The sequence below is a fragment of the Dromiciops gliroides genome, chromosome 5 (genome assembly GCF_019393635.1).
Source record: "Dromiciops gliroides isolate mDroGli1 chromosome 5, mDroGli1.pri, whole genome shotgun sequence".
Lineage (NCBI taxonomy): Eukaryota > Metazoa > Chordata > Mammalia > Microbiotheria > Microbiotheriidae > Dromiciops > Dromiciops gliroides.
In genome coordinates this window covers 241632342-241648319 of record NC_057865.1, presented here as the reverse complement: position 1 = coordinate 241648319, position 15978 = coordinate 241632342, and the positions used below count along the sequence as shown (strand labels likewise).

At 39.9% G+C, this 15978-nt stretch overlaps 1 protein-coding gene across 3 annotated transcripts in view; it reads left to right on the top strand.

The window, feature by feature from the left end:
• Positions 1 to 15978, top strand: part of BEST3 (bestrophin 3) — a 61182-nt gene that overhangs the window by 30739 nt on the left and 14465 nt on the right. For all 3 annotated transcript variants that reach the window (XM_043967371.1, XM_043967372.1, XM_043967374.1), the window contains 2 exons: positions 3105 to 3185; positions 4299 to 4450. In XM_043967371.1, the coding sequence (XP_043823306.1) occupies positions 3105 to 3185; positions 4299 to 4450 (233 nt within the window). The remainder of the gene's footprint in view (positions 1 to 3104; positions 3186 to 4298; positions 4451 to 15978) is intronic.

Sequence of the window (15978 nt, the reverse complement as noted above, 5' to 3'; positions counted from 1 at the left end):
CCTTGACACCTGTTACCAATTATATTAGATTTTTTAATTTCTCATAATGGCATGAGGATAATTAGGCAGATGATGCAAAAAGTGATGAAACAAAGATAAAAATTATTTTTAATAATTAATATCGCAGCAATTGTCTTCTCAATTACCCTCCATAAGGGGGGGACTATAATAATATTATAATTTTAAAGAATGGTTCAATTTTTGTTTTATTATATGTTTCATGTGTAACAACCAAGATTCTGAATTCCCTTAGACATGTTTTTGAGAACTTTCATTGTTTGATTTGATTATTGACAAAGCTATTTTAAAGTTGTGTTAAGCTCAATTTTGTAGGAAGTTTTCCTGGCTGATTACCAGCATCCACACATCAACCCCTGAAAAGACTTCCATTCCACGACTACACCTAGAGGACATCTGAGAAAAGACTTTCAGAGACTTTAAATGAACAGTTTTGATTTGTTGTTTTTGTTGTTTTTTTTTCTCTTTCTGTTATAATATACACCATCTGTAACATGTATTCTCTGCAGAGGCCCTCCCTTTGCAAGACCAATGTCAAAGCGTCGGTTCATGAGGAAAAAAAAAAAATCGCCCCTCTGGACAAAACTGTCCTCTCTTCCTTTTCTATATTGTTGTTCACATATTATTAGTTAGCAATAGTTATTATATTCTTTTTACTGTTCCGTCAAGGAAACATTTTCTTGAGGAACAACAGGGGGGACTGTAACGATTGGAATAACGCCACCTGCTGGATACTTACTGTAGAAGAGTTCTGCCCATGAAGCGAAGGTCTTTGAGGGCAAGACCAGGAGTCTTTTCTTTGGCGGGGGGGAAGTGACGCAGACTAGTGGGAGGAGGAAGGAAGAGACTGGCGCTGAGTCTGGGGCTCTTTCCTTTGGACTCTGGTGGAGAGCGGAGCTAGAAATGTGCTCTCCCTTTAATAGCTAGGAATTTAGGCCTTTTTCTCTCTCTTTACCAAATTCTTATTCTCCTTAATAAATGCTTAAAAGTCTAACTCTTGCTAAAGCTTATAATTTATTGGCGACCACTCATTAGATATTTTAGACAGTTTAGCTAGAATTTTAGCCCTTAACAATATATATATATATATATGTATGTATTTCTGGACAATTCCTACAGTGGCAGAGCCCAACCCAACTATTGACATAGAGTATGTTTGTTTTGACCTCATAAATTTGTGGAAATATCAATGGCCTGATTCTTCTGCTGGATTATTTATGCTATGTGAACATCTAAAAGGGTGTCATGTGGTGGGATAACCTGAGATGATGTCATAATTAAGTTATCTGTAATTCATTGTAGCTATAAACCTTGAGAGAGGGTGAGGGAGCATGGGATAATGGATAGACTGTTGAGCTAGAAATCAGAGTTCAAATCCCACCTCTGATATTTCCTGGCTGTGTGACTTTAGGCAAGTCATTTAACCTCTACCTGTCTGAGGCAACTCTCTAAGACTCATTTATTATATCACAGAAGGGTTGTGATCCTATGCTGAGAGTTGTACATGTTGAAAAATTAGAGATCCTTTTGTGGTAGTTTGTATATTTCCTTCATAAAACTGGATTTTGGAAATGCAGCCCTCTACAAGACTAAATGCTGTCATAATGCTGTTGTCCAGTCATTTCACTCATGTCTGACTCTTCGTAACCCCATTTAGGGTTTTCTTGGCAAAGATACTGGACAGATTTGCCATTTCCTTCTCCAGATCATTTTACAGATGAGGAAATGGAGGCAAACAGGATTAAGTGACAGGGTCACACAGCTAGTAAGTGTCTGGGGCCAGATTTGAACTCAGGAAGATGAACTTCAGGCCTGACAATCTATCTACTATGTCGCCACCCAGCTGCCCTGCCATTATATTACATGCATACTTTTTTCGACTGGTTGAGATTTTTTAAACGTTGAAATTAAAGGAATCTATTGTGAAAACACTAGCCTAGCTTTAACTGTGGTGGTCTATCATCCTATACCATTCCTGACTTCTTTAAAAACTATTTGAAAATAGTGACTTTTTTGTAACTGAAAAAAAAAATGATTAAATTACTGGAATAAATTATTGGAATCGGGAGCAGCTAGGTGATGCAGTGGATAAAGCACCAGCCCTGGATTTAGGAGTACCTGAGTTCAAATCCGGCCTCAGATACTTGACACTTACTAGCTGTGTGACCCTGGGCAAGTCACTTAACCCTCATTGCCCTGCCCCCCCAAAAAAAATTATTGGAATCACCTAGGCTTAATCCTAGCATAGATTTTTTGCCAAGAAGATGATAATTGAATATTGAAAACATCAATCTGTTTATGTTCTATGCAAATAAGAGGCATGAAAAAGGAACAGAAGGAAGGTCAGAAAGAAGAGCAGACTATCAAGACTACTTTGAAATCTATAGGTTGATGTTACCAAATACTTAAAAAGAAATGTACATATTCATACATAATAGAACCCTGCAGTTTCATATACTTTTCCTGTTTTTCTTTCTCTCTCTTTCTTTCTTTCTATTTGTCTATCATCTATCCATCCATCCATCTATCTATTTATCTATCTGTATCTGTGTATGTGTGTGTGTGTGTGTGTGTGTGTGTGTATGTGATTAGGAGGGGCAGTGAATAGAGCATAGGACCTGACATCAGGAAGATCTGAGTTCAAATCCAGACTCGGAAACTTAGTAGCTGTGTCACCCTGGGCAAGTCACTTAACTTCCATCTGCCTCGGTTTCCTCATCTGTAAAATGGAATAATAATAGGACCTACCTTCCAGGGTTACTGTGAGATTAAAATGAAATCATATTTCTAAAGCGCTCTGCAAACCTTGAGGTGCTTTATAAATGGTAGCTATGTAAATGTGCTCACATTTAGCATTTTGTTAAGTTCCGAATAAAAACAAAAATTAATTTTTAAAATGTGATGACTTGATCATTAGTACCTGGAACAGCAGAGACAAAAAACTACTTTCCTGCAGTTTGCTCTTGGGCGTGATGGAGCCCCAAGGGGACAATGAGTAAAAAAAATAAATTAAGTGTCCTCCTTTTCTTAGTTCTTAAGGCTCACCTCAGGCCAAGGCCTGATTTGGGTTTTGTTCTTAACTACAGGTGGCAGAGCAACTGATCAACCCATTTGGTGAAGATGACGATGATTTTGAAACTAACTGGTGTATAGATAGAAATTTACAGGTTAGTGGCTTTTTTTCCTCCCGTCTGATTTGCAAACATTTAGAGTGATTGATTGCTGATGATACGCCAAAATGTTAATAAAGGCTTCGTAGTTATGTCTGTGAATGCGGTAAACAGCCTCAGTGGTAAACGGGAAGAAACTGACTCTCCATGTCCTGACAAGGCTCATTTCCCCTCTGTGTGTGTACCTGCTCTTCTCCCATAGGACTGACTCTGGGTTGCAGGGATACTTAGCCCCGACAACGTTCTTTGTAAGTTTGATCAACCCTTCAGAACCCTCCCCTCCCTTCCAGTGGAGAAGCTGAGGCCTTGTTACTAATTCATTCTTCAATCTCTTTCTCCAGTGCCGCCACAGGTCAACAATCATGTAAATGGTTGCCCATCTCAAGATGGTGTAAGACCCCAAGTTCACAGAGGTGACCAGATGTTAAAGATGTCTGATCACTGGGAATCTGGGCCAGGTCAGAATCAGCCACTTAGTCCCTTCCCCTCCCCCCTCGAAGGAAGGCAGCCTGGGAGCAAGTGCTGCAGCGTTCACAGACCTAGCATAGGGAGGTCTTCTTCCTAGGAAGAGTCTACACCAGCTTCCTCTTCCCCCACAGGTACTTGGCCAGTAAAGGCCATCCAGCGCTCCAGTTACTACTGCTTTGTATTTCTATGACCCTCCCCTTAAAGGATCCCAAACATCATAGAGAGGACCACATTGTCTCCCTAATGCAGCACGGTCCTTCAGCCTAGGTCCAAGACTAGTCCACTCTTAGCACAAAACGCAGCGCTAAGAAGGTAAGCGACTTCCCCAAGGTCACCTGAAACATTCAGGGCAGAGTCATGGCTGGAGACTAGGACAGTCTCTCCTTCAGCAGAGTAGGATCACAGACTGGGCTGGGGGAAATTCAGTGGAAAGAGCAAGGGGCTGGGGGTCAGGAAGAACTGGGTTCAAATCCTGTCTCTGCCACTTAACCACCTGGGTGACCTTGGGCAAGTAACTTGACCTCTCTCCTCCTGCTCTCTGTAAATTGAGGAGGGTCACCTCTAAGGTCCCTTCCAGCTCAAAGTTTCTGATGCAATCATCCAGTGATCTGCTCTAGTCTAACAATGTGGTGACGGTCTTAGGTGTCCCTTTTGGCTGTGGATGAAATGCACATGAGTCTACCCAAGATGAAGAAGGATATTTACTGGGATGATTCAGCTGCACAACCCCCCTACACACTGGCAGCTGCTGACTACTGCATTCCCTCCTTCCTGGGATCAACTATTCAGATGGGGTAAATAGCCTATCTTTTGTGAGCAATCTGAGTAGGTAAGAATGCAATGGATCATAGGGCTTTCTCCAGAGGCAGTTAAGTGGTACAGTGCATAGAGCACAGGGCTGAGGGACAGGAAGACCCAGGTTCAAATCTAGCATCAGAAACTTATTAGCTGGGACTAAATTTGGGGGGGGGGGGGTCACCATGGAGGGTCAGGGTTGCTGAGGGTTATCCAGAAATGACTCTGATGTGAAAACAAAAGTCACCAATAAACTTGTTCAGATTTTAAAAAAAGAAGAAGAAACTAGCTGTGTGACCCTGGGCAAGTCACTGAACTGATGTTTGCCTCCGTTTCCTTGGCTGTAATAATAACCTCCCAGAGTTGTTACAAAGATCAGATGGGGGGCGGCTAGATAGCACAGTGGATAAAGCACCGGCCCTGGATTCAGGAGTACCTGAGTTCAAATCCGGCCTCAGACACTTGACACTTACTAGCTGTGTGATCCTGGGCAAGTCACTTAACCCCCATTGCCCCGCAAAAAAAAAAAAAAAGATCAGATGAGGTGATATTTGAAAAGTGCTTAACACGATGCCTGGTACATAGTAGGTGCTATATCAATGCTAGCTATTATTATTGCTGTTGCAATGGTCTTGAAACTGTTTTCATGATTATCCACAAAAACTGGATTCTCAAAATTGTGAGCTTATTCAGTTTTAGTTGCAATTGATGGTTTCAAAGTTGGGGGAAAGGTTAGAAAGGAAAATGATAATATGGGTGTCGGTTTGAGAATAGCTTGCTTTTCTGATCCTGAAGCTAACTTGCATTTTATTTTGGTTTTAATAGTCAAGTGAAGAGCCTACTTATTGTGGGCTTCTTACTTATTTCCACTTTTCATAAGGTGATGACTTTGTGTCTATAGGAGTTCCCAGATACTCAAGGGATTCAAAAGAAGCTCTTTGATGACACTTATTCTATATAAAACTCACATAATCCTAAGAGACAGAAGGTTTTGCCGCATTTATTTTCTTCACTGTCCTTGGTCTTTCTAAAACACATGAGAACTTTAACCCTATTGCAGTCATTTCAATATAGTTTGCACTTAGAGAACCCAAGACCCAAAGAAATTAGTGAAAGCAAATGTAAGTAATATAAAGGTAGCATAGTTAATGGTAACAACAACAAAGCTATAGTATTAGTCTTTTATAAAATGGTGAGGGAGGAGGATGTTTCAAGGAAATTTTTTTTTAAATTAAGATTAAGTTTGAGTTCATTATTATTATCTGCCAGTTACTCTGGGTCAACCTTCATGGATAAGTTTACCTTTGTTGGTTTCCCACTATTCTTAAAATCCATACTTTTCCATCCAACAAGATGCCTATACTGTTTTCCTCTTTTCTTTCAGGACTTCAGCCTCAGTTGGCTATTAATTAATAGTAGGAATATTTGAATTCTAGTAGGGGACTCAGAGACTAAAAGTCCTTCAAGACTCAAAGGAAGTGAACTCCAATGATAGAATTTCAAGCACAGCGATAGGTGATAAGGGAGATTTTTTTGGTCAAGAGTGCCTGCTCTTATGGGCAGCTAGGTGGCGCAATGGATAAAGCACTGGCCTTGGACTCAGGAGGACCTGAGTTCAAATCTAGCCTCAGACACTTGACACTGGCTGTGTGACCCTGGGCAAGTCACTTAACCCTTATTGCCCCACAAAACAAAACAAAAACAAAACAAAAACAAAAGAGTGCCTGCTCTTAGGCCCTCAAATCACCTTGTAGTACTTAAAAGTATATTTCAATTCCATTTAGTAAACATTTATTAAATCTCTAATATTCATTAATATTGAAATTTATTAAATATCTAACCTTAATTAATATTAAATGTTAAATTTTGAAGGGCACTGTACTAAACCCCAGTAAGCATATGAAATTTGGGTGAGACTTAATTAAAACCATATATTCCCCTTCATTGACTAACCCTTTTTACCCAGTTCAGACTGGTCAGAGCTGGTATCATTCTTATTTCCTGGCATTCTAGAGTCTCCTTAAAAAGTAAGTTATTCTTTCCTGTATCTTGCCATTCTAAATCTTGTGTAACACATTCCATGATGACAGATCTCTGGGTCCATCTGGTAACTTTCTCAATTTTATGGCTGAAAATGTGATTTTTTTTTATTTTGATGGATTTGTTTTGTCTTCCAAGATATAGATAGAGACTACCAGTATTTGGTGCTTTTTTTCTCTAGTTAATACTAAATATCTGAAGAGCTAGCTAAAAGGAAAGAATTATCAGTATTCCCAAACATATGCAAATCATTGTTATTACTATAATTAGATCATTACAAGTTATTACTGCAGAGTACTAAATTTTCAGTGTTTAGTCAATTGTTTTCCCATAGTGGTTCCAAGTGTCTTCTCTTTCTTCTTTTTATCATTAATTTTTTTTGTAATTAATTTTGTCATTCTTTGTCATTAATGCTCTTAATGCTTTCATGTTCTCTACAGCCATTCTTTTTTTTTTTTTTAGTGAGGCAATTGGGGTTAAGTGACTTGCCCAGAGTCACATAGCTAGTAAGTGTTAAGTGTCTGAGGCCCGATTTGAACTCAGGTCCTCCTGACTCCAGGGCCGGTGCTCTATCCACTGTGCCACCTAGCTGCCCCTCTACAGCCATTCTTTTTTTTTTTTTTTTTTTGCAGGCAATGGGGTTAAGTGACTTGCCCAGGGTCACACAGCTAGTAAGTGTCTAGTGTCTGAAGCTGGATTTGAACTCAGGTACTCCTGAATCCAGGGCCGGTGCTTTAACCACTGCGCCATCTAGCTGCCCCTACAGCCATTCTTAATTCAGGTTTCTATATCAACCTCCATTCTTTCTAGGGACTCAGCTGAATCACATCTCCCTAAGCAAGAGATATCTGTCTAGGTATTGAATCATAAAATGTGAGCACTCCAAAAGGCCTCAACGATCATCTAGCTCAAACCTTTCATTTTACGGATGAAAAAATTTATAGAAAAGGATATAAATTAAAAATATTTTTTGTTATGGGACTACCAGAATAGTTATGGGAGCTATGGAGTCATGGGACAGGAAACAAAACTCCTCAAACGAAAAACGGGAGCCATGTTATATGAAGGCAAAATAAAAATGATCAATCCAGAGAAAGAGAATTTCATTTTCCATTAATAAAGATGCTAAATTGGGGCAGCTAGGTGGCGCAGTGGATAAAGCACTGACCCTGGATTCAGGAGGACCTGAGTTCAAATTTGACCTCAGACACTTGACACTGTGACCCTGGGCAAGTCACTTAACCCTCATTGCCCTGCAAGCAAAAAAAAAAAAAGATGCTAGATTGAGGTGATAGCAGCTGACACCAGAAAAGACCAGAAGTGGGAGGTTTATGAAATAATTAGTTGGATTTGACTGGAGTTAGTGGGTCAGAGTAACGATTTTTATATTAACCAATAGATTTCATTGCTGGTGACTGATCTTGTGACAGAGGTCCTGCAGCCAGGATAGAAGCCATCTGTCAAGATATTGTGAAAATTAACATACTAGGAAAATGGTGGTTGCTTAACCTCCATGCTTCATTTACTGAAAACAGACAGACCATAATTTGCTGGCATGTTTTTGCAAAAAGCTCCTCCCGTTGGTAACCTGTGGCTCTGGAACATTTAATCCAGAAATCAAACCTGCTCTGTCTTTTCTACTCAGGAATCGGGATTTGTAGCCATGGCTATTAAAGCCCAGGAATTACAAAAGCAAGATAATGCTGTTTCATAAGGAACAAAAGAACCAGCCAATAGCAGCTACCTGAGAAACTCTTCCTCATTCTTTTCCCCACCACAATCAACATATTATATGATCATGGGATCTTAGAAGTAGAGCTGGATGAGGCTCAAGAGGGAGGGTGTTTAATGGAGCTCTTATTTTATGGAAGAGGAAATTGAGGTCAAGAAAGGTTAAGTTACTTCACTGATTATCATTTGGGTAATAATGACTGTTAGGATTTGAACCCAAGTCATTTCCATAAGAATGCTGCTTGGATGGGGCAGCTAGGTGGCACAGTGGATAAAGCACCCGCACTGGATTCAGGAGGACCTGAGTTCAAATCTAGCCTCAGACACTTGACACTTACTAGCTGTGTGACCCTGGGCAAGTCACTTAACCCCCATTGCTCTGCAAAAAAAAAAAAAAAAAGAATGCTGCTTGGAGTCAGCATTCCTTTTTTGTTCTATATTATGGAAAATGGTCATTGCAGTGACATAGATCCTGAGGACTAAACAAGTTGACCCTTTTTGAGGTTTTCTGGGCAAGATACCGAAGTGATTTGCCATTTCCTTCTCTAGCTTATTTTACAGATGAGGAAACTGAGGCAAACAGAGTTAAGTGACTTGCCCAGGGTCACACAGGTAGTAAGTGTCTGAGGTCATATTTAAATTCAGAAAGATGAGTCTTCTTGACTCCAGGTCTGCCACTCTATCCATTTGTGCCACCTAGCTGCACCTAGGACCAAGTATTCATTGCTAAAATACAAACAAGTATTCCTTGCCTGTTGAGTCTAAGTGAAAATTTTTAAAACTATACTTTGACCTCTTTATATTAGAAATGGACTTTCTTTTCAACATTCACCTACCACTCCACCATCAAAAAAAGAGTAGTGTGGAGACAGCTAGGTGGCACAGTGGGTAAAGCACCGGCACTGGATTCAGGAGGACCGAAGTTCAAATCTAGCCTCAGACACTTGACACACTAGCTGTGTGACCCTGGGCAAGTCACTTAACCCTCATTGCCTCACAAAAAACAAACAAACAAAGAAAGAGTAGTGGATAAGAGATTTGGAATGGAAAAAGACAGTTGTAACTAAAAACTGGAATTAAGACGAGGAACTAGGGTAGAAGCTAGGTCTCTTACTCACAATAGCTAGGAATATGCAAAGAATGAAAACAGGTGTAGTATTTGCTTTGCTTTAAAGCAGCAGAATTAACAGCTAAAGTGGGCTGGGGGAGTTAGGTACAGTGGGAGGAGATCTGCATTTGGAGTCAGAAGACTCATGGGAAATGCTTAGCATTTTCAAAGTTTCCTTACCTGGAAAATGAAAGGGTTGGACAAAATGGCTTCCCAGCTGGAAATCTATGAGTCTATGAAGTTCTGATCATTCATCCCCTTCTCTCTCCATTCAGCTTAGTTTCCTGATACAGAAAGGGATGCTGCTTTGGAGTTGTAGTTTTCAAAATTCACTAATCATGAACTTTCCCAAGGTTCTGTCCTGGACCCTCTTCTTTCCCCTATTAACTCTCTCACTTGGTGACCCCAGCTCCCATGAATTTAATTGTCTTCTCTAAGCAAACAACGTTCAGAGCTATATTTCTAGCCATAGACTCTCTGTGGATCTCCAGTTCCGTATCACAACTTGCCTATTGGACTTTTCAAACTGAATGCCCCATAGGTATTCAACATGTCAAAACCAGAACTCCTTAACTTTTTTTTTTTTGGGTGGGGCAATGAGGGTTGAGTGACTTGCCCAGGGCCACACAGTTAGCGTCAAGTGTCTGAGGCCACATTTGAACTCAGGTCCTCCTGAATCCAGGGCCAGTGCTTTATCCACTGCGCCATCTAGCTGCCCCTAGAACTCATTAACTTTCACCCCAAGCTCTACCCTCTAAAAATTTTCCTATTACTATGGAGGTCATGAATATCCTTCCCATCACCCAGGTTCACAATCTCAGTGTCACTCTGGACTCCTCACTCTCTCACCCCACATATACACTCAGTTTCCAAATCTTGTTATTTTTTTTCTTCATAACATCTTTTATCTAAGCCCCATTCTCTTTACTCATACAGCAAACACCCTCATTCAGAACCGCTCCACTTTTCATCTGAATTATTATAGTAGCCTTCCAATCAATCTCCCTGACTCAAACCTTTCCCCACTCCAGTCTGTCTTCCACATAGCTGCCGAAGTAATTTTCCTAAAAAGTGGGACTGACCATATCACCCATCTTCTCAGTAAAGTCCAATGCTTTCCTATTGACTCCAGGATCAAATATAAACTCCTGTGTTTGGTATTTAAAACCCTTCACAACCTGACCCTTCCCTACATTCCCAGTCTTATACATTACTCTTCTCCATGCGTCCTATCATCTGATCATACTGGCCAACTTGCTGTTCCTCACAGGTAATGTCCATCTCCCATCTCCATAGCTTTGTACCAGCTTTTGCCTGTGTTTGGTTGTTCTCTCTCCTTAACTCTGCCTCTTAGTACTCCTGACCTTCAAGATTCATCAAAAACACCATCTTCTGTAGCAGGTCTCTCCCAGCTGCTTTATGGATCTTTCCATCTCCTCTATATGTATTTTGTAAATATCTGTGTATGTGTGTCTACTCCATTTGAAAGTAAGTTCTCTTAGGGGTGGGGCAGTTTTTCTCTTTTTACCCTCTACCCACTATCCTTAGCATAATGACTACCAGATAGTAAGTACTTAGTCAATGCTTGTTGATTGATTGAGAGAGGTTAAATAACTTGTCCAGGATCACATAGCTAACACCTAAGGTGAGATTTAAACCCAGGTCTCCCCTGACTACAAGCCGAGCCTACTACTCATTATACAGACCATTTTGCCTCTTTATTATCTCAGGAATCTTTGCCTTCAAACACATCTAATTTGGGCTCTTCAGCATTTTAGCATCATCTTCTGATTAGGCTTATGCATGGTCTGCTGTGTTAATTGGGGGCATCTCTTCATTAGCTTAATTTTGGAAATATTCTTAGCCAAGATGAGGGAAAAGTCTGCAAGCAGCAAAAACAGATGTCACTCCTAACATGCTTAGCAAGAAAACACACCAGCTGTTCTAAAAATAATAGTGTTTTTCTTAGTGTAAATTATAAATATCCATACACTGACCTTTACCAAGAAAAGCCCAGAGAACTTAAAATCAACCAGGCTTTGCTGGAAGGGGGGAAAAAGGAAAAGTTCTAGGCACTGGAATGAATCAGAAGATATCTGCCACTGGTTTAATCACAGACTTGAAGGAATATGCTTTTCTTCAAGGTCTAGGAAACTGAAGCATTCCTGAGTGCTTATTTGAGAAGTGATGGGAGTTAGCCATTCACATGCATTTTCAGGACTTTGAGAAATAAAACAGATAAACCAGGAAATCTGATATCCCTCAAAATTTAGTTAATCCCATAGCCCAGAGCAAATCAATCAAAGAAGACAGTCTTCTATGCTAGATGCTGGATGCTAGAAGTACTATAAATAAACCATCCATTCATCTATCCATCCATCTATATATCATCCATTCGTCCATCTATCCATTCACCCCACTCCTTCCTATCCCATAAGGAACATTTAAAATCCTAGGAAAGAGTGGCAGCTAGGTGGTGCAGTGGTTAAAGAGCTGGCCCTGGATTCAGGAGGACCTGAGTTCAAATTTGGCCTCAGACACTTGACACAGACTAGCTGTGTGACCCGGGGCAAGTCACTTAACCCCCATTGCCCTGCAAAAAAAAAAAAAAATCCTAGGAAAGAAAGATGCCATAATTGCTCCTGAAATGAGTCATCCAACACGTTATGTGTGTTGGATACTCTAACCCTCTAACTATAGCCACAGTCCTTGTCTGTAATGCCCAACCTAAAAGTGTGCCACCCACGCTCCTGATCTCAGTTCCTGGGGAGGTTGCTGCATCATCCATGCTATAAGTCACTGAACTCTTAAAACTCTTAACCACCTTCCCCTTTCAGAGGCATTTTTTCTTTCTTTTATGATTCCAATAATTAAAATTTTAGTTAATAGCCTAAATTTCTTATGAGGGCTAATAAAGGAAGAGGCTCTATTGTCAGTTAATAATCACTTTAACAAGGAAGGGAAATAATAGCGCTGAATAATCGGAACTCTTATGATGAGTTGAAGAATTGTCTTGATGGTTCATTTCTTTTTTTAATTATAACTGCTAATTGTAGAAAAATTAATTTTACTTCAGCTTCATTCCAGAAAACCTCCTTTTTATTTCTTTCCTTTTCTTTTTTTTAAACTGGATTTCAGCCAGGCTGGAAATGCAAGGGCTACTTTGGGGCCCAATTTCACTCTGATCAGCACAAGAGTTTTTGACCTGGGCTAGTTCAGTCCACCTTAAGCAATCTAGTGGCCCCTCAGCTCCCTGGGACTCACCATATTCATGCTGAATTTAGTGTAGACACGCAATCAGCTTCATCTACTGTAGTTCATAGCTCCCAAGTGTAAGAGATCTGCCAGCAAACCGCTTCCCCAGTAGCTGGGCTTGAAGGCATGTACCACCGTACCTAGACAGAAGGTCTAAAAACAATCTTAGGTAGGAAAATTATCTTTTTCTACTGAAATATACCATGCATATTTAAAGCACATACATGAAATAGATGCACTTTTATGACTGGATAATGAAGCAAAGGTATTCTCAGTTGCATCATTCCCAATATAAATGGAATATGTGTGTATATATTTTTACATATGTGGTTGTATATTTATATATGTATGTATATATACTTATATATTTTTAATCAACAGAAACTTTATTAAACTGTAATATAATATGATTATAAAATAGTCTTTTACAGAAATAAATGCTCCTCTTGAGCTAATTATGCAAAAATGTTTTAATTAGACAGGAAATGCATAGTCTATTATGATGCTTTATATTTGCAATAAAAATTACCCAAATGTCTTAAATCCTAGATCATTAACTACAGTAGAGCACAGATTTATCTGAGACCTTTATTTTATTTGCTCTGCTTTCTCATCAAATTGCATTTTCTTCTCCCAAGCTATAGCTTCCTGGTAGGAAGGAACAATCAATCAATAATAATTTCTTTCATTCAATTTATTTATTTGTTTGTTTGTTTGTTTGTTTTGGGACAGGGCAGTGAGGGTTAAGTGACTTGCCCAGGGTCACACAGCTAGTAAGCATCAAGTGTCTGAGGCTGGATTTGAACCCAGGCCCTTCTGAATCCAGGGCCGGTGCTTTATCCACTGCGCCACCTAGCTGCCCCCTCAATAATCATTTCTTAAGCACCTACTCTGGGTCAGGCACTGTATGGGGATACAAAGAGGCAAAAGACAGTCCCTGCACTTGAGGATCTTATAATCTAATGAGGATGACAACATGAAAACAAACATATACAAAGCAAGCCATAGACAGGAGCATCCAAAGGAACTAAATATAAATTCTGTTCATAATTTTAGCATTTTTGCAGCCTCTTTTGAGGGCCTCTATTGACTATCAGTCTATGCCCTTCTCTTTTTTAATCTTACATTACATGTATCTTATATGTTATATGTAATCTTATAAGTGTTACGTGTATCCATCTATATTCACTTTATGGTTGGACATGACATGATTCCTGAGAGACAGGAGGAGAATCCTTGGAGTGAATCATCTGTAACTCTAGTCTCTATTTCTCTATAGTAAGCTGCAATGAGATGCATTTCCCCCCATACTTTTTTTTGGGGGGGGGGGGCAGTGCGAGGCAATGAGGGTTAAGTGACTTTACCAGGGTCACACAGCTAGTAAGTGTCAAGTGCCTGAGGCCAGATTTGAACTCACCTCCTCCTGAATCCAGGGCCAGTGCATTATCCACTGTGCCACCTAGCTGTCCTCCCATACCTGTGATTTTTATTTTCTTTTTTTAGTATAGTGAACAATAGATGTACCAAGTCCCTCCACTGAGGCAGACAGGCAACTCACTCATTCATAACTTAAAATCTTATAGAACTGTCTGGGCTGCTGAGAAATTGTGATGTGGCCCTAGTCACATAGTAGGAGGCAGAATTTGAACACAGGTCTTTCTGATTCCACATCTACTGCTTCTTGTGGTATAGGGGGATATGATTCCTGGAATGAAAGCTCTGGAAATGGAAGGGCCCTCAACGATCATTGAGTCATTCAATTCTTTTTTTTGTTTTGTTTTGTTTTTAGTGAGGCAATTGGGGTTAAGTGACTTGCCCAGGCTCACACAGTTAGTAAGTGTTAAGTGTCTGAGGCTGGATTTGAACCCAGGTCCTCCTGACTCCAGGGCCGGTGCTCTATCCACTTCGCCACCTAGGAGTCATTGAATTCTAAGATCATAGAGGTGGAGCTGAAAAAGGAGCTTAGAGGCCATCTAATCTAGGCCCTTCATTTTGCAGATGAGGAAACTGAGGCACAGAGATGTAAAATTGGCTTGCCCCTTGTCATGTAGGTAAAAAAAAAGGCATCCAAACTTGCTTAATGTAGAAAGCAAGAAGGAAGTGCAAAGTGACCACAATTCATTTTTCCATCAATGGTGACCAAATTAGGGTGGTGGCATCATACCAGGTATATATCCAAGAGAAATACAGGTCATTTAGAATCTTAAATTACACAGAGGGTTCTCCATCTATTTGTAGATTTTTAAATTTGTAGATTTAAAAAGATCATTAAAACATTATATTCTAAAACCATTATCTTTTAAACTTCAAAAATACATATATCTATTTTTAAAAAATTATTCTCTAAAAGTTCTGAATTTTTACCAAATCATAGACTCTTAGCACTGAAAGGGACCTTAAAAACCATCTTTAGGAATCCCTTCTACTAATTCCTAGGAGTTTGTCATTCAGCCTCTTCATGAACACACCCAGTGACAGGAAGTTCCTATTTTGTATACCTGCATAGCAATTTGTAAAGCAGGTACTACAGTTCAAGAAAACATGAAATAGGGGCAGCTAGGTGGCACAGTGGATAAAGCAGTAGCCCTGGATTCAGGAGGACCTGAGTTCAAATCTGGCATCAGACACTTGGCACTTACTAGCTGTGTGACCCTGGGCAAGTCACTTAACCCTCATTGCCTCACTCAAACAAAACAAAACAAAACAAAACAAAAACATGAAATAAAGTAACCTTAGGAAGCTTTGATTATGATTATGATAGTCAGGAGTTAACAACCACAAGGGAGAACAATTACAGCAACAGTAAGAGATGTTTATGCTTATTTTGTTGTTTGGGGTTTGGTTTTTTTTGGAGGGGGGTGCTGTTTGCAGGGCAATGAGGGTTAAGTGACTTGCCCAAGGTCACACAGCTAGTGAGTGTCAAGTGTCTGAGGCTGGATCCGAATTCAGGTTCTCCTGAATCCAGGGCCAGTGCTTTATCCATTGTGCCACCTAGCTGCCCCCTGTTTATACTTATTTTGACAAGTTGTTGTCATTGCTCTTCAGGCATTTTAGTTGTGTCCAACTCTTCATGACCCTTGTATGGGGTTTTCTTGGCCAAGAAACTGGAGTGGTTTTACCTTTCCTTCTCCAGTGGATTAAGGTAAACAGAGATTAAGTGATTTGCCTGGGATCCTACAGCTAGGGAATATCTGAGGCCAGATTTGAACCCAAGTCTTCCTGACTCTAGGTTCAGCACTCTATCCACTGAGCCATCTAGCTGCCTCTATATTGACAAGGCTAATTATTTAAGTAAAGTTTTCTGACTTGACTTAGATCATTCATGGTCTTGAGTAAATGATTAATTCATTTTCATAAACGTTTTTGAATCTAACATTTGTACATTTCACAGTA